Source organism: Delphinapterus leucas, chromosome 4 (assembly GCF_059928025.1).
Source record: "Delphinapterus leucas isolate spDelLeu-1000000601 "Yukka" chromosome 4, BTC_Dleu_Yukka2, whole genome shotgun sequence".
NCBI classification, from domain to species: Eukaryota; Metazoa; Chordata; class Mammalia; order Artiodactyla; family Monodontidae; genus Delphinapterus; species Delphinapterus leucas.
This window is the reverse complement of record NC_143132.1, coordinates 99,772,375-99,798,296: the sequence shown is the minus strand read 5'-3', so window position 1 is coordinate 99,798,296 and position 25,922 is coordinate 99,772,375. Positions and strand designations below refer to the sequence as shown.

Below are 25,922 nucleotides of genomic sequence, written 5' to 3'. Positions count from 1 at the left end.
GTGGACTCAGGGTTAATATTTTGCCACTACTTAACAGGAGGTTGTGTGTCAGAGGTTACTGTCCCTCCCCCACCCACAGCTGCTTGTCTGGCTGTTAGTGTGTGACCTCTCAGTTTTGTTGTAAAGTTGCTTGCTTCCTGCCCTAGCTCTCAGAAATCTGCTGCTTCTGATTGTGTCTCATTTTAAAAAATAGAGAAATAATTCTTTCAGAATTTAGGGCACATTATAAGTCCATAGGTTCCAAAGGATGAAATACAACCTTTTCTGTGGAATGAATATCAAAGAAATATTTCATGACAGCCTTTTTTTGATGTTCAGAATATTTGGGTGGTGGTTTTATTTTCCCTTTGCTTCCCATCTCTTGATTCCCTTAGTTTGTGCTCTTCAAAATCCAAGTTACTGACAGCCTGATTTCTAACCAAAGGGTTTGCATTGTATTTAGATTCATTGTTTTCTAAAAAGAAAATAAATAAATGAATAAAGTTAGGTAGATGATTATGATGCTGACACAAAACCATTATTAGTCACATTAATCACTATACCATTCCCATCAGCACACAAACCTGTTGCAACATCTCCCATGAAAAAGCAAAAACAATCAAAAAAACCTCCTGCTCTCTTGTTCCCATATCCCCTGTTTCAATTCCCCTGTTCCACTTAAAAGTAAAGCTCTTTGAAAAAGACGATTCAAATTGCAATTTCTAATTATTTTCCTCTCATTCTCCTTTGAATTGCCATTAAGGTTTTAGTCCCTATCACTCCATCAAAATATCAGGTATCTTTGCCACCAATAACCTGCACAGTTCCAAACCCACGAACCTTTATATAGAGTTTCATATAGTTTTCCTTATACTTATCCTATAATTGAAACAGATATTCACTCCCTCCTTGAAATGCTTTCTTCATTTGGTCTTGGGAGATATTTTGTTCTCCTAGTTGGCCTTCTAACTCATTGGCTAAACATTCTATTCTCTCTGCTGGTTACTCTTCCTTCTCCAAATCTCTAGCCTTGAAGAACTCAGACATCTGCCTCCGTAAATGATATAGTCCTTTCTCATGACTTTAAATACAATTTTCATGTTGTTAGATACCAAATTTATATCTCCAGCTTCTACCTCTCCCTTGAATTTCAGACTTCAGTATTAGAATAGCTATCTTATTGCTCCAAGTGCCTACAGAATAGGCAGGTTAAATTTAAAATGTTTAAATCAGCACTTTTGATTACACAATCTCAACCATTATCCTACCATAGTCATCCCTATCTCAGAAATTGGCACCTCTGTTCTTCTGGTGGCTCAGGTCTAAAAGCTTGGTGCATCCTCTTCTCCACTTGCTCTCTCATATCCCACATCCAATCTATCAGCAAATCCTGTCAGATCTTCTTTCAAAGTATATCCTGACCATGCCTTTCCAGTTATACCTAATTCAAGACACCACCTGGATTGCTATAGTAGCCTCCTAGCTCCTTTCTCAGATTCACTCTTATTTACCTACCAGTCAGAGAGATGAGATGCTTATAAAGTTTGAGTCAAATTATGCCACTCGATTGCCCCAAATGTTCCACGGCTTACTGTTTCACTCAGAGTAGACTCCAGAAAATGTATCTAAGCTCCAAATCTTATATAGCTTGACCCTCTGTGCTTCTCTGACTTTGCCTTTTACCACTTACTCCTCACATACACTCGCTGTCTTGCTGTTCCTGCAAAATCCTAAATATTTCAGTCTTAGGGCACGTCCTTGCTGCTTTCTCTCCTGAGAAAACTTTTTCCCAAGATATCGACACAACATTTTTCTCTGAATATCCACATGATTAACTATGTCATTTTGCTCTAATATAACTCTGTGAGAGGCTTTTCATGGCAACCCTACAAATAGTGTCACATTCCACTCCCTTCAGGCTCTATGTCCCTAAATATGCTTATTATTTTTTCAGAGTTCTGATCACTATAAGACATATTATACATTTGTTTATTGTCTTTTTCCGTCTATAAATTGTAAGGCCCCTGAAGGTAGAACCTTTCTCTGGGATTTTTTTTTTCCCCTCCAACATTTTCCTTTTCATTTTTTTTTCTTTCTTTCCCTTGGTATATTTTGATTACTACTGTATTCACATCACCTAAGTAATACTTGGTGCATACAGGCTTTCAAACATATTTGTTGAGTGACTAAATGAAAGAATGAATAAACAAATCATCATATTCCATGACCCATCTAAAGAAACATTATTAATTTGTGATTAGCAAGTGCTTTATAAAAGATGTGAATTTTAATTACAATGAGCTTCATAAAATGTGTAATTTTTCCTATTTCCAGAAACATTATCAAACCAGCATGAACCTGATTGGCATTGTGACTTTTAAGAAAAACATAAATTCTAACACTTGGGATATCATTGGGTTATTATTTGGTTTATAATGGTTTATCAGATAAAATATATTTTGTAATTAATAATTCTAGTCATAAAACAAATATTATTTATATATCAATCCTTAGAGAATGATACACCAAAAGTAATTCAATTTAATTTGTAAGATAAAGATTCACTTGCTTTTACATAACAGAGGTCTGTGGACAAGTGAATATTAACATTTCATGTATAATAAATCAATAGATTATCCCATCAGGTTAATAGTACCTATCATGCTAATGTGAAGATGTCCAGGAGAGATATTAACATACAGAAAAGTTAAAAGAGTGGAATTATGCTTTTTAGCTCTGATCTTGAGTGTTATTGACTGGGAAGGAAGATTGGAGCAAAAACAATTTATTGGAACTTAATATAACCAACCACATTTTAATCATATCTGATTATGGAACAGTCAGAAAAATATAGTATTTTAAACAGAAAAATATTTAAAGTCACATTTTGGTTACTACATTTTGTTATTTTGAGGTTATTATTTTGTATCTGACAAGTCTTTTGAAGTATTGCGTTTATGTGTACATTCCTGAAAATTTGACGCTGACTTTTAAAATATAATTGATCATTTTAATTTCAGATTGAACTTAAGATTTACAGGTAGACTGGATGTTATAATTTTTCCAAATACAGAAAAAACTTTGGGCAAACATAGAGAACAAATCACATTAAGCTATTTCCAAGTAAACTGATCCTATAAATATGATTTTCTATGTTTGAATGAGCTCTCTTATATCCCCAAAACATTAGTTTTCCCCTACTTCACTGTGAAGAGTATTTCAAAACACTTAGTCAAATATATTTTAGTATAGCTATCTTTATAGAGGTAGTAGCCTTTTGGGGAATCTGGTTTCTCCTCATTCCACTGTCACTGATGGTAAAATATTGCTGCACTCTAATATGGTTTTGCAAATAATCTTATGTACATTTTAAATTGTCCTGTAACATAATTCTTTTTTTTCATATAAGTTACACTAATGCACATGTATATTTTTTCACTTACATTTATATTCTATTTGTTAAACTAAGGTATTTTACAGGAACACTGCAGCCAACTTTTATTGTTTTATTCCTTACTAAATCCTCACCTAATTCCTAAGGGGGAAAAAAGAAATTGAAGCGATAGAACATTGATGCATTGGTGTGGTCATGATAACAATAAAATAAATCCCAGGGGATTTGAACCCTAACCCTTTTGTGAAGTCATCAAAATGTTCCAGTTAGGTTAATTATGATAATGTACCACAAATAATTATAGAATTGGAGAGTAAGGACTTTTTCCCTCTCTCTGGAAACCACTTGAACTATTATCTGTCAAAAAATCTAATTATAAGCCTGATAATAATTGGACTAGATGGCCAGATGACAGTCTTTCACAAACTTAAATTTGTCTCTGTATGTCACGATGTCTAATTTTAGTCTATGCTCTGCCCTTACCTCTGTAACATTAACCAGGCAGGTATCAGCATGCTAACATGTTAAAATTATAAGTTTGCAACCAAATGCATTTCCTAAGCATATTTAATGACTGCTTTCATAATAATTCATGGTGAAGACAGCCTGGAGAATGGATAATAGAAGGAAATGAAAGTTAATCGCCTTGAGTCATAGCTAATCTTTGTTCTTCCCCTATTAGCTCCAATTCACTTTTCTTCTATGGACCACACTCTTCTCATCAGAAAACGTTAAATAGTGTCATCATTTCAGCAAATTTTCATTCTAATAATAGCATCCATATACTTCATACCTTGTCAGTATAATGGTACCGTTCACTTTAAAACTATCTTTAACTGCTACCCTTTTGGTATATTTGAGACATCTCTTATTAAAAGGTGTGTTGTAATTAAGTCCTAGAATATTTATTTTTAGTTGAAAAATATAATAAAAATAAATTCAAGTGTAATTTGAAAATTAATTTCTTGGTGAAGGGATACAAACTCTATAAAAAGAGAACAGACGCATGCTAAGTTCCTATACAGAGATTTAGAATAAAGGGGTACCTGCTCTCCACTAATATTTTCTTTAACTTTTCTTCAGTTTTTCTATTACCTTTTAAAAACATAAAATGATTCCAGGAGGTGAAACGAAAAGAACACACAAGGAAAATATACTTGTTTGAAAATTAAGTGGGGTTGAAATGTTATTTCAATCACTTTATTTCTTTTGTCATATATAAGTAAACATAATAGAAATATAGCTATTAAACACTAAATATTAAATAAACTTCACATTATAAATATTAGAAAATACATTATTATTAAGTTCACTCCTACTAGTAAAATGAAGTTATAGCAATGCATATGAAACACCCATCCTATATATATCTGGAATATAGCAATAAAGTTCATTATTTTAGAAATCTGGCAAATCTGTAATTTCTAATTATTGCAATTATAATTAATTACACAGAAGCAGGCCTATTTTAAATTCTCCCAATTATTCAAAGTAATCTTGTGCACTAAGGAATAATGACTTAGCATTTCATTTAATGTCACTTACTTTCCAGTACAAATGTCAAGAAATGTTCATATTTATTTTTTACAGATCAGTGAACCAGGGAACTGAAAGTTTAGTAATACATTTTTGTTCCTATTTAATAAGTTGTTCCTCACACTGTAAGGGAATAAATAAATAATAAATAAAACACACAAGGATAGCAGCAGGTATACTGATGTGAAGTTACTAAAAATACTTTGTTAAGTAACTTTTTGGTTTCATGACATCAAAATAGGACAAAATAAAAGTGCCTTGTGATATATCATTTATTTCTGGCAAAAAAGTATTAGGAAACAGTAACAAATTCAGAGCGGTTCTGAATAAATGAATTCTCACCAAAAAGACAGAAGCAAGTTAATTGCCTCAATTTTGCAGTTTACCTTTATTTGTTTGAAACCTTGATTAATGTTGAGTCAGGAAGTTAAACAATTGTACGTTCTTGGGAGGAAGCCAAGTTTAATCTTAGATAAGAATAAATTGAAGTAGTTTATGCCTGGTAGGGGCAAAACTGAATTTGTTTAATGTAAAGGAGGAATGCAGTTTCCTGTCAATGATAAGGTTTATTTCAATATGTCAATAGGGTTGTATATTTATAGTCCCATTTTTCAGATAAGGAAAAACAGTAAGGAATTTTAAGTAACTTGTCTAAGGTTATATTATATACAAAGGATCTGTAGAAAGATTAACACTGGACACTTTAGGGCTATCACTTATGATGGGGAAGACTGTGTAACTGCACTGTGAATAGCTCTCCTTGAGGTTGTGCCCTGGAGGAGCTCTGAAAATAGCACCCAGAGAGGACATAGCAAACAAAAGATGCTCTGCAACAGCAGGAGGCAACTGGAGTTGTCCTGGAATAATGATCCTCTATCTGTCGTTATGCTACTAATTGTATTTTGGCTTATTTTCCTTCTTTAGCTGTTCTGTTCTATCTGACAAATCAAGTTTTATTTCACCAATTTCCTGTATCACTGAGGTAGTGCTGAAAATACGTCATTAAGTGCAGGTTAATTTAATCTATTGGTCATCAAGCTATTGACTGGATGAATAATTGATGGATATATATGTTATATTGATATTTCAACAACTTCTATTATAGGATATTGGATATAATGCACATATGGACCTGTCTGCTATTTGGATATGGGTTTCATTCATTTTTAGAGATGGGATTGAGGGAAAAGCAGAAACAAGCAAAGTACGTATGGGTGGAAATTCCAACTAGCAAAGGCATAAATGCATTGTGGCCTCTACTTTATGAGGACTCTCAAAGACTGCAACTAAAGACACTAAATTTGAATACCATTTAGTGCTTTCACAGAATAATGTTTTCTTTATTTTTGCAAGAAGTCAAATTAAAAAGGTTTTTTTTCTAATATATTTTGGAAATTGACAAGATCTTTTAAAGTTACTGAAAAAAATGAATTTCATGGAACTGAATGAGAAATGTAAGGTTAAGATTCTCTTAAAATACAAATGGGAGAGAGGTTGGGCTTTCATCTTCATCCATGATGGAGTGATTGAAACTGGATTAACTCTGCTACCAAAAACAATTATATACTAGACCAAAAACAAACAAACAAAAACAAAAAGACAATGAGTTTCAGGAACTGGATAACAGGCAGCATAAGTCTATGATGTTTGAGAGAAGGGGAAGTTCAAGGTAAGTCCACATTTACTGTGGTTACTCACATAAGGATAAATTCTTGTCCAAGATGCAGGGAGCTTGAGACTAAGCAGAGTACAGTAGGTTCACTGAGGTTAAAAGACAGTAATAAGAGTTCTAGGATACAGAAGAAACTAGAATCTGTGGGACTGGTCTCCCTGCAGATCTTTGGCTGAGTCTTGGACTAAATATGTACAAGATGAGAGTATGAGAGGCTAAACAGAGAGAAGATGCTGCAGGGCTGAGAGCAGAAAAGAGATGGGAAAACTGGAGAGTGAATAACTATTATAATGTTGTCAACACTTTTGTTTTCATCTCATTAATACCTCATTAATACTCAGTCTAGCTGAGTGGAAAGTTATAACTTGGGAGTAAAGAGACTCAGTCTATCCCCATCCTAATAGACACTTAAACCAAGTAACTGTAATACCCTCAGTGACAACAGGCATTGGAGTTTAAGTCCTGCCAAGTGAGAGGGTCTATAAAATATCTTGGGCCTTTCATGGATTCACTCTAACAAAATATAAAACCAAGCCTATATACATTTGAGAAAAATTCATGTCTATACACATCCCTTAATTGAACTAGTAAAATTAAAAACAAACAAACATTATTCCATGGAAGCATACATTCTTCAGAGGAGGCTAAAATAATATAGAATTTCTACTCATATCATCCACAAAGTCTAGTACAAATTTGAAAATTTCTAGACATGCAAAGAAATAGGAAAACAGAAAATGAATCCATGAAACAGATATTGGATGAGCAAACAAAACTTTAAGGCAGCTATTGTGAGTATGTTCAAGAACTTAAAGAATAATATCTTTAAATAGAAAACAGGGAGGAACTCAGAAAAATAATGAAACTACTGGGAAAAAATAGATCTGAATACTAATGAGTGAAATAAAAAAATCATTGGGTAAGTTCAACCACAGATTGAAGAAGATAGAAGAGTCATTGAGCTTGCAGAGAAACCAACTTAAAAATGTACCTAATTTGAAAAACAGAAGCAAAACTGAAGAAAAGGGAAGAAAAGAAATGAAACTGAGTTATCTGTAGTGAGGTGGATGGACCTAGAGTCTGTCATACAGAGTGAAATAAGTCAGAAAGAGAAAAGCAAATACCGTATGCTAACGCATATATACAGAATATAAAAAGACGGTACTGATGAACCTAGTGGCAGGGCAGGAATAAAGACCCAGACATAGAGAATGGACTTGAGGACATGTAGGGGGAAGGGGAAGCTGGGACGAAGTGAGAGAGTAACATTGACATATATACACTACCAAATGCAAAATGGATGGCTAGTGGGAAGCTACTGCATAGCACAGGGAGATCAGTTGGATGTTTTGTGATGACCTAAAGAGGTGGGATAGGGAGGATGGGAGGAAGGCTCAAGAAAGAGGGGATATGGGGATATATGTATGTATATGGCTGATTCACTTTGTTGTACAACAGAAACTAACACAGTACTGCGAAACAATTATACTCCAATAAAGATATATTAAAAATAAATAAATAAATAAAATAGAAAAAAAATGTATCTAATTTGAAAAACAGAAGCAAAACTGAAGAAAAGGGAACAGAACCTTAGAGACCTGTGGAACAAAATTCAATAGTCTAGTGCATGTATATTTGGAGTTCTTGAAGGAGATAAGAGCAAGAATGGGGCAGAAAGAATATTTGATGCAATACTGACACAAAATTTCTCAAATGTGACATTGAAAATCACTATGAAGAATCTTAGTAAACACCAGGCCAAAACAAAACAAAACTCCTAACCAAAGAAATCACACTTGGAAACATCATGAACAAACTATTGAAACCAAAGATAAAAAGAAAATTTTGAAATAACCAAAGGAAACATTTTTTTTAATTGTATACGGGGGACAATCATATGAATAAAGGCTCACTTTACATCAGAACTGAAGAGATAAGAAGAAAATGAAACACATCTTTAAACTGATAAAAGAAAAAATGATCAAATCAGAATTCTATCTTCTTAAAAAATATATCATTCAATTGAAGCAAAATAAAGATATTTTCAGATTAAAAAAAGCTGAGGAAATTTGTAAGTAGCCAACCTGCCGATGAGAAATCCTAAAGGATGTTCTTCAGCACAAAGGGAAATGATGTCAGATGAGAGCTAGAATCCACAAGAAAGAGTAAAGAACACTGGAAAGGTATATACATGAGTAAACATAAAAGAATATTTTTTTCTTTTCTTTTATGAATTTATATTAATATAACTGATCATTTAAGGCAAATAAAATTTTATGAGGGATTTTATATTATACATTTTATAAACATATGACAACAATATAAAAAAACATGGAGGACAATAAATGAAACTATATTGTTAGTTTCTTACATTTGTGAAGTAGTAAGAGCAAAAAGGAAAATAGGAAGCATGAATTGTTTAGAAAGTGGGAAATGTCAATGGCAAAGTGTTAAGTGGTTCAGTATTAACTCTAAGTAGATAGTTATAAGTTACAGAAACAATTATTAGCATTAAGACAAATACTGGGGAAAAAATTAAAGGCAAACTAAAACATCTGTTTAAAAATAAAATCAAATAAAACATTAAAATAATGCAGAAAAAAGCTGAAAAGGAGCAATAAGAAGGATGGATTAAAAATAGTAAGGTGGTACCAGAAAACTACTAGAGCTAATCAATGAATTTGATAAAGTTGCAGGATACAAAATTAATGCACAGAAATCTCTTGCATTCCTATACACTAATGATGAAAAATCTGAAAGAGAAATTAAGGAAACATTCTCATTTACCATTGCAGCAAAAAGAATAAAATACCTAGGAATAAGCTTACCTAGGGAGATAAAAGACCTGTATGCAGAAAATTATAAGACACTGATGAAAGAAATTAAAGATGATACCAACAGATGGAGAGATATACCATGTTCTTGGACTGGAAGAATCAATATTGTGAAAATGACTATACTACCCAAAGCAATCTACAGATTCAATGCAATCCCTATCAAATTACCAATGGCAATTTTTAGGGAACTAGAACAAAAAATCTTAAAATTTGTATGGAGACTCAAAAGACCTCGAATAGCCAAAGCAGTTTTGAGAAAGAAAAATGGAGCTGGAGGAATCAGACTCCCTGACTTCAGACTATACTACAAAGCTATAGTAATCAAGACAATATGGTACTGGCACAGAAACATAGATGAATACAACAAGATAGAAAACACAGAGATAAACCCACACACCTATGGTCAACTAATCTATGACAAAGGAGGCAAGGATATACAATGGAAAAAAGACAGTCTTTTCAATAAGTGGTGCTGGGAAAACTGGACAGCTACATATAAAAGAATGAAATTAGAACACTCCCTAACACCATACACAAAAATAAACTCAAAATGGATTCGAGACCTAAATGTAAGGCCAGACATTATCAAACTCTTAGAGGAAAACATAGGAAGAACACTCTTTGACATAAATCACAGCAAGGTCTTTTTTGATCCACCTCCTAGAGTAATGGAAATAAAAACCAAAATAAACAAATGGGACCTAATGAAACTTCAAAGCTTTTGCACAGCAAAGGAAACCATAAACAAGATGAAAAGACAACCCTCAGAATGGGACAAAATATTTGCAAATGAAGCCATGGACAAAGGATTAATCTCCAAAATACAGAAACAGCTCATGCAGCTCAATATTAAAAAAAAACAAATAACCCAATCCAAAAATGGGCAGAAGACCTAAACAGACATTTCTCCAAAGAAGACATACAGATTGCCAAGAAGCACATGAAAAGCTTCTCAGCATCACTAATTATTAGAGAAATGCAAATCACAACTACAATGAGGTATCACCTCACACCAGATAGAATGGCCATCAACAGAAAATCTACAAACAACAGATGCTGCAGAGGGTGTGGAGAAAAGGGAACCCTCTTGCACTGCTGGTGGGAATGTAAATTGATACAGCCATTATGAAGAACAGTATGGAGGTTCCTTAAAAATCTAATAGAATTACCATATGATCCAGCAATCCCACTACTGGGCATATACCCAGAGAAAACTATAATTCAAAAAGACAGATGCACCCCAACATTCATTGCAGCACTATTTACAATAGCCAGGTCATGGAAGCAACCTAAATGCCCATGAACAGATGAATGGATAAAGAAGATGTGGTGCATATATACAATGGAATATTACTTGGCCATAAAAAGGAACAAAATTGGGTCATTTGTTGAGACGTGGATGGATCTAGAGACTGTCATATAGAGTGAAGTAAGTCAGAAAGAGAAAAACTAATATCGTATATTAACGCATATATGTGGAACCTAGAAAAATGGTACAGATGAACCAGTTTGCAGGGCAGAAATTGAGACACAGATGTTGAGAACAAATGTATGGACACCAAGGGGGGAAAGCGGAAGGGGGTTTGGAATGGTGGTGTGATGAATTAGGTGATTGGGATTGACATGTATAGGCTGATGAGTATAAAATTGGTGACTAATAAGAACCTGCTGTATAAAAAAATAAATTAAATAAAATTCAAAAAAAAGAGAAAAAAATAATAGCAAGGTGGTAGATTTAAACAAAAACATATTGACAATTACATTAAATATCAAATAGGTTAATCACACCAACTGTAAGAAAGGGTTTTTTTTTGTTTGTTTTTTGTTTTTAAATAGGTGGGTTGGAGTAAAAGGATGGAACAAAATATATTATGCAAATGTAAGCATGGGAAACTTGATGTATCTATCTTAATATTAGGCAAAGTCAACTTCAGGACAGAGACATTTCATAATGATAAAACAGTCAATTAATCAGGACTACATAATCCTAAAAGTACATGGAATTAATAGTATAGATTTAAAATATTATAAGGAAAATTAGCAGAACTAAATGGAGAAATAAATAATACCATAGTTATAGTCCAAGATGTTAATACCCTTCTCTCAGTATTTAAAACAAGTAGGCAAGAAATATTAGTAAGACTATTAGAAGACCTGAGCAAGCATGAAGTAATTAATTTACAGACACACCATACCAAATAATTGAAGAACACACATTCTTTTCAAGAGCACATAAAATAATCACCCATAAGGATCATATGCTGGGTCATAAAATAATTCTCAATATATTTCAAAGGGAAAAATCTTACAGAGTATAGTCTCTTACTAGAACTGAATTCAATTAGAAATCCACAACAAGATATCTAGAAATTACCCAAATAGCTGGAAGTTAAACAATAGACTACTAAACAACCCATTGGCAAAATAAAATATCACAAAGAAAAATTCAAAATTATTTTGAACTTAATCCTAATGAGAAATACAATATATACTAAACTTACTATTTAAGGAGAAAAATTCATTAAAACATTTTATGAACCACGAACTGGAAAACTCATTTTCCTGGATGATTATTACAATGCTCAGTTCTACTTTTTTACTTTCTTGATGTGTCATTTTGGGGTTATATGGAAGTAAAATCCTGCAGTTTCCCAGTCTTGGCATTACTGACCTTTGGAATGAATAATTTGCTGTTGTGGGGGGCTGTCGTGTGCATTTTAAGATGTTTAGCAGCACCCCTGGCCTCTACCTTGCTAGTAGCATCCCAGCTCCAGACATTGTTAAATGTCCCCGGTATGGGGAGTAGAGGGGAACTAAGGGGGAGAATCTCTCTGGGATGAGAACATCAAACATCATGTTTGTGGTCAAATAAATATGGGTGGATTTCCAAACCTAACGCTTAAACCAACTTTGTTTCCATGGAGTTTATTTAATCATTCTAAATTTCTGTATTTATTCATAGGTATACTTTGAAAACAGATAGTGCACACCAGGAGATTAAAATTATGTTTGCCATCAAGTCAAATCTCAACACAAATGACATGCTATTATCTGTTCAACTGTGCAAACATGGGCTCTAAAGAAACTCACCGACTGAAATGACATCTTGTTATGGCTGAACTTCTTAAAAAAGTTTAATTTTTATGGTTTATAATCTTTATATGAATTTATCATTATAATTAAAATGTGTCAACCTTTATTTATTTTCCATTAAAATATGCCAATCATAGAAGGAGATTAGGATTAAACAATCTATTATTCTATTAATTGTCAAATATTCTCTTCTTTGACCTGTTGCTATCTGTGTACCATAAATATGACTTTTACCACATCTGGTTCTCAGTGTTCCCAATTATGAAATAAGAAAATATAAATTTCTTGATGATTTAAACATGCAAAGTATGAAGTCCTTTAAAAATTTACAGGCATCAATAATTTGAAGAAATATTGATATTTCCCTTAAATTCCCTTAATATTCCCCTTAAGTTATTTATAATCTCTAGAATTGCCAGAAAGAATTAAAAGTATATTCAGATGATTTAATATGGATAGAAGCTTGAGGGAGAGAACAGAATGAAATATACATAATTCTAATGCAGCTCTAGAAATAAGATGATCCTTCTTAAGCAGAAATTTAGACTGATATTGAGAAGGTGTAAGACATTGCACAGCTACAGATAATATAATAACAGATAATATAATAGCCTACATATCTTGAAAAACAATTTTTTTACCCATACTAGCTTTTACCTGCTTTCATTGAATCATTAACCAAATATTTGTAAAGTGTGACATATACTAATGTCAGTACTTTAATGAATATCCAATAAAACCACGGGTTCTCTTTCAAGAAGCTAGTTCTTAGTCTAGTTTAGGAGGCTCAGAATACAATGAAAGATAGGATTTAGACACGTGACAGTCAATGGCTTCTGTAAGAGTGAAAAAGAGGTCTGAAGGAATTACAACTCTAGGAATTAAATATACATTGTATGAAACATGTAGTCAGTCAAAACTTTAACAAAATAGTAGGACTTGTGTCATTAAAAAGGAGAGAGGTAAATGTTCTAAGCAGGGCACATAGCAAGAACAAGGCTCTAAGGTGTAGTTAAGCTTGAAATCTTTGGTATTCATGAGATAACTCATCTACCAAGCAACAAGGTGTTGGGGTGTATGGGTTGCAACAAGATTATAGAAGCCTCTTAATGCCACATGGAAGAGTTTTAGTTTTATACACAGTAAATAAGTATCAAAAATTTTGAGATGAATTATATCATACAAGTACTTTGTAGAGAGATACATACAGTAACATGGAGTACAATGAATTCCAAATGCAGGATGGAGAAGAAAACCAGAAAGCAAAATCATTCTCAACATTCTTTTCAATTGTAAAACACAGGATGACAAATTGGATTAATGCATCAATCAGATTATGAGTTTCTGTAAGCACTTTTCAAAAAGAGAGATGCCCAAATTTCTATTCTTTTATTATTCTCATTGATACAAATTATTCCAATGTATAAAATTCAATTTGGGGTTACAAACAGTAAAAAAAAAAAACAAACTTATTTTTTACACACACAAAATATTAAAAAAATAGAATATATATTAAAAGAGATTATTTTCCTCTGATTATTGAAGACATACTATCACAATATTTATAAAATACGAGGGAAAATATGTTCTTTTGTAACATCTCTGATTATGTAATGTCATCCATATGACTACTCAAGTGTAAAACAGCTTAGCTGAACAAGATATAGCTTGTTGTAGCTCTCGCTCAACACAGGTTACCTAAAAGCTCTGAACAAACATATTAGGGAATAAAAAACGTTGATAAAATGGCAAATTCTGTATTTTGAATAATCTGAGGGCCAACCCTATCACCATCTTGCCCTTTGATTTTCCTGAGCAGGGATGTATTTCTTTGTGTATCAGGTAACAATGTACTAGTGCTTAAGAGCATGAGAAAAAGAGAGATATTCCTAATCTTTCTTAAACCTGTGAACACTATAAACTTTCAGGCTTAATAACATGTCACAGTAATTTTAGTTCTCAAGGTAAACATCTATTTCCGTACAAACTTTGGTGAACATTGTTAAAGTACTTTGAAGTACTTTGGAAATGAAATCAGAAAATATTTTTCATAAAAGTTCTTTGATTATTTCTCTTAAGCACTCTGATGCAAGGAACTGAAATGCAGTACATAATAAAAAACAAAACCAGCTTAAGGCATGAAGAGAATAAATAATCAAAATGTTTCTGTACTTTTAATGAAGTCTACACTGGAGACCAAGAAAAGTTAAGCAAAACAAAACAAAGCCAAACAAGAACAACTACAAAAATTGGCACTTACCCATATTTTGCAAAATTTGCCCAGCGTTTCATAATGGATCTACTCAAAATTTCCTCAGCTTTTGTGTAATTAACTCTTCTTTCCAGAGGTAAACCGAAGACAAATTCAATCTCATAACCATGCATCACTCCCATCCATTCTGGCCAAGGGAGTTTGGAGGATCGGTGTTCAAAATAGTAGAAAAAGGCATTGTTTCCCATATCTGAGAACTTTTTGGTGAACTCCAAGGCAGGGCATATGATATTATAATCCCCAACAACATCATCCAGGGCCTCACGGTAGTTTTCAGCTCTCTGATCATCTAACCAGTCCATGTAGTGGAAAAGGATCGATTCCTTTCCAAATTCACTCAATCCCGGAAAAAATATTTTTAAACCTTCTTGAAATTCTTTTCTAGTTATAATACTATTGTTATCTTTGCTGAAACCAGGAGCACCATATACTAAAAATGCTGTCCCTTCATCTTTGTTAACACCCACCAAGATCTGGGTTTTTTTGAACTGTCCAAGTTGGAGTAGTGTGTCTGGCATGTCAGTGAGAAAATCACCATCCACAGTTGGACCAAAGTTTACTGACAAGAGCGTACCATACGGAACAACAAATACTTCATTCAGAAGAATTTCCTGGGGATCTTTATTTCGAAGACATTTGATTATCTCAGTCTCATTTTCTCTAGAGCAACCAATAAATTTAGCTAAAGTTAATGTTCTGTTCCTAGCTTCATAAAGAGATGTCACTACCCAAGGGGAATTAGAGGATCCACTTTGCAGAATGGCTCTGGTAAACAATGGGTGGCTTCTAGGAGAAAGTAAATGAAGGCTAACTGAAGCTGCTCCTGCACTTTCTCCAAAGAGAGTTACACTCTTAGGATTTCCACCAAAGGCTGCTATATTTTTTTGGACCCACTGAAGGGCCATCTGTTGATCAAATAAGCCCGTGTTTCCTGGCGCCTCAGGATTTCCCGGTAAAGCTAAGAATCCTAGTGCACCCACCCTATAGTTCATTGAAACCACAATAACTCTTTCAGCCCGTGCCAGAAACTTGCCATCATAAACATGCAAAGATGATGTCCCAGTCTGAAAACCACCACCATAGATCCATATCATTACAGTAGCATTTTTTGGTTTAGGTGCTGGAATCCACACATTCAGATATAAACAGTCTTCACTGAGGTCAGTGTTTGGGTTCCACATCTCTGATCCAAGGAAGCCTGGGAAACTTTGATCTGTGTTCTGATAGCAAGAATTTGCATATTTTGTGGCATTCCAAATACTGGGCCACTTGGTCAAGGACTGTGGCTTTTTGAATCGAAGTCTACCAAGAGGTGGCTGTGCATAGGGGATTCCAAGAAAGGCTGTTACTGTACCACCAAGAACTGGCAAGTTCATCCCTCTGACTTTTCCATTCTTGGTGGTAATTATGACGTCTCCTTCAGTGTGTGACTTCCCAAAGAGAACCCAGAGCAGAAGAAACCGCAAGAGAAATCTGAAGTATATGATTGTACCCTTGCTCTGCATATTGGTTTCTGCAAGAGAGATAAGTGGGAAGTTTTAACAGCCTCATGCATCTAGTATTATATTTTATTGATGATAATTAACTAAAATTTAGTAGTTCTTATCAATCCTATAAATTATGAAAACTAATAAATCTATTACTGCTATAAAGACACATAAAAAAACATAGAAAATGGTTGGAGATATTTCAGTTTTCAATTTAGAAATAAATGAGTGAAATGGAAAAGGAGAAATTAGTTCAATTTGGAAAGATTCATTTTCAAACCTCTGTAACAAAGATGTAGTTTTTTAAGGAGGAAATTTGTCCAAGGCATTAGTATATATATATATATATATATATATATATATATATATATATATATACTTCTTTACCATACACAGCACCACCAAAGGTGGCATTAAGTGGTAGTCTACTTAATGATAGATATAATAGATTAAATTTCTACCATAGTTAGAAGAGGAAATACAAGCTTATATATTCTCTGAAATATATACAGTTCTAATCATGGCTGGCTGGCTCTTGACAGTAGGTTAAGAACCTTTAAGGATCCTCAGACTTCTATTACTGCCTTTTTCTGTTTGCATGGTCCCTTCTGTGGTCCTTTTTGCCTAGCGTTTTCTTCCTCTATATAGTTGTACCCTGTGGTCAGAAGAGAATTTGGACAAGCAATTCACAGAATGTGAAGTAACAAAAAAATACAGTAGTTGCCATTTTTCCTACAAATTGTGAAAACTAACAAATCTGCTACCACTATAAAGGCCTACGGGAAAAACTGGAAAGGGAAGACTGGATATATACCAATTCCTCTGAAACAATAACCACGAAGGGCTTTTCTACCTGAATTATATTGTCAATGGAGATAACATTAGATGTGGGAGAAGAAACTGACTTAGAAGAAATTTTACACTCAGGGATTACTCAATGCATGCCTGTTAATTTGTTCATTGATTAAAGCATGTGCAACTAGGGAGGTTAAATGTGTTAGCATGGTCAGATTTACTTGTATTTTGATAGTGGACACGATGAGTGAAGTAAGAGGATTAAACTGAGAAATTACTGGGAAAAGTGGGAGAAGAAAAAGTAATCTTTGAGACCTATAAAATCATAACTATTTGGCATTTTATTAAATAATACTTATTAATGATATGAACAGAACATTTGGGGAAATCAAATTTTCATTAAAAACTCATAATGCATACTTGAGTTTCTTTTAAATAAAAAAAAATTTAAATCAGATTCTGAAACTCCAAGTGGCAAAGAGGGACAGAAAAATGTAATGCAGATATCATTTGAAAGAACTAACATCTTTATATAACTGAAAGAAAAAAGAAAATCTGATTGAAACTGTCAAATACAAACACTGATTCTCATCCACATAACAATAGCAGAGGTCCATACATGTACAAAATATTTTTATTATGTTTTGATAGTGTAATAATAAGTCCAACCTATATGTCCAAGAAGCTAATCCTGTGAGCACTGAGAATTTGTAATAGTCTTTTTATTCTACTTTTTAAATTACATTGTCTTGGAAGGCAGAGATTAAGGCACTATCTATGGTAATAAGTGTCTCAGATCTACGATCCTCACTGTATCAGCCTCATTCACCACTGCTCATAGGACAGCTAGTGATCAACAAGTATCTTTTGATCCCCCAAAATATCTGAATAAACTAGTCCATTGTGTATACTATTTTGTTCAGTGTCTAGTATTTATAGATATATCTCCATCTATACCTCTATCTCTGTCTCTATTTCTGCCTCTATCTTCTTCTGTTTATGGCTGTGTCTATATCTATATATTTATATCTAATTCTACTGATGTCCATATGTTTATGCATATATATACATACATCTTTATACATAATGATTGTTATAAGGTTTAAAGAAATCAAGCCATGAGATCAATTTTTATGCTCTCAATGTTGATACAACTGAATTTGTGCTAATACCAATAAATATATATTATTGAAGTATACAATATTTTAACACTATGTATATACTATTATAAAATTTAGCTTTATTATAATCATAACAAAATGCAATTTATCTTCTAAAAATAATAAGTAAATAAAATGTCATAATAATGTAAAATTTCCTGTAAAGTTGACACTTACTAATAAAATTTTATATCTCTGAGAGTTAGGAGTTTTAGAGACACTGCTACCACATACCACAGTTGGTGTAAGTTGTGTACTTACACCTTGTAATTGTAAATAATGTAATTAGTAACATTCACAAAATCACTGTAAGCCTTTGTTTATTGCAAGAATGGCAATATAATTCCAATTCACTTTCATGGTACTTGTTGTAGTGTATTATACACCATATTATTAAATATAGGTTTTAATAGGAAAATATGCTTATGTTCACATACTCATTGTTAGCATAGGCTAGTTTTTTTTTTATATTTAGCTGCAGTACTTTATTTAAGTAAGCATTATTTTGTTCTTTTCATAACCTGTTATTCTCTAGTCTCACATGTTGCACTGTGGTTTTACCATTAAGAGATGTTTATGTTTTTAATATATGCTATCACATGATTAAACAATCAAAAGAGAGACAAATAAAGGAGACTAAGAAATGTTATTACTCTATATCTCTAAGTCTTTACTAATAATTAAAATATTCAATAAAATTTCATTTATTTCCTCCTATACTTTCTGGTGCAAATTGACTACTGGCACATTAAATAATTTAAACTCTGAGAACACATAACATGTTTATCATAAAGAATGGGGTAAAGTTTTATACCAAGGACAACTAAATATCTGAATTTAGATCAATTAACTTATTGTAATAATCTTTAATATTTGATTAAAGGAAGGAGGTTTTGTTTGGAATTGCAAAAGAGAATGGATGGGAGTGGGAAGAGAGAATAACCTGAAAGACAATTGATACTATAGTGTTCCAAGTTTATCAAATGCTCCAGAATATTAAAATCTACTGGCAAATTTGGGAAAATATTCTAAACTTAAAAAAAAATTTTTTAATTAAAAAAAGGTAAAAAATAATTTCCTTCTTTTTGCATTCTTAATTCAATTTTGAAAGTATCAAAATTCCTTGACTGATTTCTAAAATATATAAGGTTATGCTATATAATATGGGTGCAATCAAATTATTGATATAAAGAGCTATTTATTTGCCATATATTTGCCATAATTGGATATCAACCAAATTTTCAAAATAATTGGCCAGTCAAGGACTTCTTAAAGGATGGTCATGCAAAAATTGTTAATAGTTTCTCTGAATGTAATTTTCCTGTCTTTTAAAAAGTTTCATTAGAATATATATTTCTATATAAAAATAGGCTGTTAAAATGGTGTGGAAAGAGCCATCTAGAAAATATGATCTAGAACAAGTGCCACTAAAATGTATTTAGTTCAATTAAAACAACTGAGCCTTTATACCAAACCTAAAGAGCTTGTTTTGTTGTAGGCTAAGTGAAGTGGGGAACTGAGGAAGTCTGTTTATAAATAGACTATACCACTGTCTTTCAGGGATCCTTCAGATACCCAGTAGGCACTAAAAGGATGTGTATACATAGAAGACACTATATTAGGTATGAGAAACAGATCTGTAACTGTCCTCAATCAGGAAGAACATCCACAAACTTTTCATTGTGTGAACAATTTGAACATTTAATATTAGAGAGATATCTCGGGTCTTCTTTGAAAGTTCAATCTGTTCTTAGGTTAACATCTACCCAATTATAATTTTCCAATGTTTGAAACAGTTTAGTTTTGATAAGAATGAGCAGATTTTGGCATGAAAGCATTAAAATGAAGACAGCATACAATTTAAGTATATATTATTAATTGTTACCAAGAAATAAATCAAAGCACAAACTAAATTTGTAACTAAGATATCATTTGCTAAGACATTATTAGCTTATTATTATTAGCTTATATATTATTATTATTATATTATATTATTAGCTTATATTCTAAAAACTGAAATGTGGAGTAGATCCCAAATATCTTCTTACAATTAAAGAAGCAGGACATTAAAAACGAACAACAACAACAGATCTAGGAGAATAAAACAGAACTTTGCAAATCCAATTAGAAATTTAATTTGCTTCCAAAAGGTCACGTTATTTCAAATACACAGAGAATTCTAAACATGTCATTTAAAGTAAAAGTCACTCTTTAAAAGCTCGCTCATGCTTATCCTTAAACAAAGTAACTATTTATATAAGTGAAATGTAATATTTATCATAGATATGAGATAGCTTATATTATGGAAGCATTACACAGCCTAGTGACAGTAACTCCTAATTGAGTTTATTATCATGCAATATCTTCATAAAAGTTTGAAAGAGATAACTTTAATTTTTAATTACAAATAGAAATCATAAATAATGAAATAATTTTGCTCACATTTCAGTTTACTTTTAATCATTCATATATTTTATACTCAATGCTTAATCCTCTGGTTAAACAAGAACTGATATCAAAATAAAGGTAGAGTTACAAAATCATAGGATGAGCAGAAAGTCTATATTTGCTTATTATTTCCATAATAATAAAATAATAGCAATTGTAAAATATTTTGCTATAAACACACATATTAAAAGAAAGAGAACAAACAGGGCAAATGGGACAAAAGTTTGTAAATCAAATTGGGAAATAGCTTTTTCCTTTTAGAGAAAAGAAACTTAGACTTTTCCTTTGCCAATTGATATTGTTAAAGTTTCAGATGGCAAAATGTTAAGTACCCTGTAGAGCCAGACAATAACTATTCATTTCAAACCACTTTAGAAAAAGAAAAAACTAGAGAGTAATACTGGTCAAAAAACACTTCTGTTACTCTTTTAAGGAAAAATTCACTAAACAGTGCATTTAAGGGCAAAACACAGCATAAAGTGTTCTCCCTTTGAGGGTGCATTAGGAACGTATATTACAGTGATTCCACAAGTGCTACGGTCCTTTATACAAAGTTGAATAAATTCATTATTTCCTTAGCAGTTAAATGGCCACAGTCTGCGTTCCCTGAATAATCAATCGGAAGATTTGATGCATGTGGCTGCTCCCTTACTTTATCTGTCCCATTTGCAATGACTGTCTCCCACAGAGCACCAAAGGGGCACAGCAAACACGTGAAGGGATCACGTTCCTCCCACAGAACAAGCTTCACAGTAACTTGCATCTCTAACAGGAAGATGTAAATTCAGAGCAACTTACCCGACTCACTGCAACGAAGATGATAAAGTTTGCAAGGAATGGAAATCATATAATACTTCAGGGAAATGCAGTAAGCAGCTTCTGCTCCAGCCTGTAAATTGGACTGCACTGACATTACAATCAACTGTTACTGACAAAGCTCGCGAGAGTTGGCAGCGGCAACTTGATCTAGAGGCAGCCAATCTTTACTTTCTGACATCTGTTCAGAGGCTAATTGTATGAATGCAATAGTGATTCATTTACAGAGGTATTACCGGAGTCATGCTTTACGATTGCAGGCGCTCATCTAACAATGAAGAAAAAAAAGACACAGAGCTTCATTAACAGACGCTGAAATTGAACAGCAAATACACAGGTTGTTTTTGTTTGTTTTCTTAAACACTACCAGAACTTTTAAGATTCTTTTTCTCCTTTAAAGAATATACATTTTTCTTATGCTTGTTTTGATTTAAAGATATACATGTTGCTTTAAAGAAATGCTGTTATTGAAATCTTTGTACCTTCAATCCGTGGCAATCATGGAGCTATAAAGGACTGTAAGAGATTAAATAGGAAACTAATTACTCTGTAGATAAAGCTATGAAAATCAAAAGACTAGTTATATAAATGAATTAACGTCTCTGATATGTACATCCTTCCAGCTCCCACACCCCAACACTCATTTGAGTCATGCAGATCTCAGCGTTCGTAATTTCCTAATCGGGGACCCTGCAAGCAGTCAAGTGTAATGAGAAGCCCCAGATTTTCTGGTCGAGACAAGGAAAATAAAATGCAATAAACAATCAGCACTAAACTTTATGGAAAAACACATTTGTCAGCTGAAAGGATGTATTTATGTCTTTCAACCTTATCTACTTTGACTTAGATATTTGGGAAAATGAAAAGACAAAATACAAAAAAACTTATAAACTGCTTAATGCCTGACTTCTCAATGCAGTTATATTCTTTATCTCCCTCAAATGATCATTTTCACTTTTAAATCTCTCATTTTGGGGCTTACTATGGACTAACCAGTAGGCATGTAATTGTTGATAAGCCCAATTTTTATTTTTAAAACATGGTGTTTAAAATTTCAAACATGCAAATGTAAGAACTGTCATTTGTTATTAACACTACTCTGTGCCAGTCATTATAACTGACAGTTTACATAAATTATTTTATTTTACTCCAACAAAATATATGAATTAATATGAATTCCAGTGTATGAATAAATATTATTAATCACATTTTCAGATGAGGACACTAAGGCTTTTAAAGATCAGAAACTTAGCTATATATATCCTACCACTAGTAGGGGTTGGAATCAGAATTTTAACCTAGGTTTGTCTGATGTAGTTCCATGTCAACTGTTTCCAAGATAATAACCACTTTGGTCTTTTAAAATTATCTTTTCTGGGAAAATTTCTGCTTAGGAGGCATTTATTAGACAACGAATTTCACAATCACAATGATTTATATTGTATTTAGAATATAGTTTATGTAATGACAACCTAGCAACACAAAAGTTACAGAGTATATGGTCTATCTAAAAGGAGAAAAAGATTTTTTCGAAGGTGGTACACTGACAATCATGCAATGGATAGTAACATGATGGTGTTTCTGTTTGAAATGTAGTCATTCTGGTGGCCCATGTGGAAGAGAGTTCATTGGTTTAATATGTGATTTTTTTTAATCCAAATGTCAAAATTCTTCTCTCCAACACAGCTCCACTGCACTGTTCTCTGTGCTGGCATATGGTTGGTCTTATTCTCAGATCCTGCAATTATACAATATTTTGTTGCATCGCTTGTTACTTATACGATGATAATAATAATTTGCATACACTACTGTTTGTAAACACTGTTCTAAGCCTTTGAATACATTAACTCTTTTAAAACTCAAAACCTATCTTTTAAGTAAGTATTATTATTATCCCTATTTTATGGTTAAGGAAATGTATCCACAAAGTGTTCTAGTAACTTACCAAAAATCATACAGGTAATAAAAGTATTTTCTATTTTTTTAAATGTAAACACTTGCAATTGGCATTTTTGCAACTTTTGCTTGTTTTCTTAATTTATTTTCCCAGAAGTGGAATAACTGAACTTAACTAGTAGAATGTGGATTTTTTTGTTTGTTTGTTTTTGCAATTTTATGATGTTCTCAATAGACTGTGGAATAAGAAGAGGTTTCCAACAGTTCTGGCAAAAGGGAAAATGTTCTTAATAGCAATAAATCTGAACAAGCCTCTGGAGCCAAGAGACTAGACATTCATACCTGGATGTGGCAGGTGAGGTATTTAAAGGTAGGTTTCTTGACAAATTTTAAAAGTGCCCAGCCCTGCAAGCAAAAAGAATTCTTTAAGAGTATGGCAACACCTAATATTGGAGGTGCCTGCAGGCAGTAGCATCAGTAAATGATAAAGATCTCTTGGAGTTAAGGGAGAGTGAATGACAGGGAGTCTGAAGTAGCCCTGTGTAATTTAGACCAGGATATAGGTATTTTGTGTAAAAAGTTCTAGGAAGAGGTTTATAAGCCCAAACAATTTGGTTACAGTCTAGATCACTAGATCCTAAGAAGATAATTAAAATCAATAACAAGCTACAGCTTCTGAGGAAATATGGTACCAAGCCCAATTTTCAAAGACAAAAGAATCAAAGTAAGGAAATAAACTCTGAAACTAAACTACTCAGGGCTTGAGAAAAGAAAGAAGGAGAAACTCATTTTTTAAACATGAAAAAAGGGACAGAGAAGAAGAGCCCTTCTTTGTTTAAAATCTAATTTATTGAATAAGCTTAAATTTACTCTTAAGCACTTGATTAATCTTGGAGTTCTACTCTCAGAAAAAAATTCTACATTAGCATGCCACCAAATCAATCTTGGTGCTCTTAAAAAACCCTGGAGTGGGATATTTAAACTAGCTTCCTATGTGAGACTGATTTGGGAAGATAACAGGCCACACTGAAAGGCAGAGTCCTGGGGACTGGCTCATCAGGAAACTGTTATCGTATCATGTTTATGGTTTATCTTTTCTCTCCTATTTACTCATGTGCAATTATGCCCTCTACTTTAGCTAATCTGGAAATGCATCAAATATAATATTTTGTAGTCTACTTTCATGTAACTAATGCTATCAAATACTTTTCTTCAACTTAATTTCATTGCCTGTATATTAATCGTTTTTATGGATGTACTATAATTTATCTAACTCTTTTTTTGTTGTAAAGGTAGATTGCTTTAAACTGATCATGGAAATAGTAATACAAAAATGGGTGTAACAACTGTAGATATTTTTACACATTTCTGATTTTTTTATGGAATAATTAAATCAGAATTGTTCAAAAGTTATGTACACTTTTATAGCTAAGACACATACCACCAACTACTTCCACAAAATATTATCAATTTGTATTCTCACTGGCAATCTAATGTGTCTCCTTTATGCTCAGAAGACAGTTGACTATCATATATTTTCCTATTTTTCCATTTTGCTTGATAAAATATGACTTTATGTTTCATTCATTTTCTATTATTGTGATCAATGTGTTTCATGTGTTTATCAGTTTCCTGAAATATAACATTTTAATTTAGATATAATTTCAAATTATGGAAAACTTTCAAAACACTGTAAAGAACTCTCATTTACCCAGATTCACCACATGTTAATATTTTGAGCCGTTTTTAATATCATGTTCTCTTTCTTCATGAAAATGTATATGATAATATATGTATGTACATATATGTGACCATTATTTTTTCTGAGTTATTTCAGTGTTATCTGCAGGCATCATGCTCCTGTATCCCTAACCACTCCTTTAAGATCTATGGAAATCCACCTGCTGTAGATATAAGTGAATTTAATCAGCAGTCTGATAAATAGACTACAAAACTTAACAGTCCTGTTACTGAGTCTAATTTAGAGAAGAAGGACAACAAATATATGTAGAAGGAATAATATGTTAGAAATGAAAATCTAACAAACCGTGATGAAAATTGGGTTGGGCAAGAATGAACAACTGGTATTAAAATCATTAAGTGTATGATCGATGGAGAGCTAGATATTTGATATTCCTCAGACATCACACATATTACATTCAGAACTTCATAACTTAAGCCGAGGGTCAAATTTGTATCATGTATGGTGGGGTCTATGGAATATTAGGCATACAACAGGACCTATACCATCTGAAATTTTTAAACTTGAATTACATTTTTTATCAGCAAATTTTAAGATTTGACTTACACTTTATGTGAACTAGAGAAAATAAATGAACAAAATAAATTGTATCACAAAAAAGTAATCAGACAACTCCTGAAAGTGGGACATTCTGGCCTGGTCATTTCAACAAAACAGTGAAGAAAGTTTCTATACAAGACTGGGCAAGAGGTAAGGGACATTATCAGATTCAGTGCATGGTGCAGATTAGGAATGGGTTTGTATATCAGAAAGGATATTTGGGGGGTCAGTTTGG

General features: G+C 32.7%; 1 protein-coding gene across 1 annotated transcript in view; it reads right to left on the bottom strand.

The window, feature by feature from the left end:
• BCHE (butyrylcholinesterase) overlaps positions 1–22,468 on the bottom strand; it is an 84,957-nt gene extending 62,489 nt beyond the window's left edge. The window contains exons 1-2 of the mRNA XM_022575463.3: positions 21,472–22,468; positions 14,772–16,296 (exon numbers count right to left, since the gene is read on the bottom strand). Coding sequence (XP_022431171.1) covers positions 14,772–16,296; positions 21,472–21,586 — 1,640 coding nt within the window. The 5' untranslated portion in view covers positions 21,587–22,468. The remainder of the gene's footprint in view (positions 1–14,771; positions 16,297–21,471) is intronic.
• Between the last annotated feature and the right edge of the window lie 3,454 nt (positions 22,469–25,922).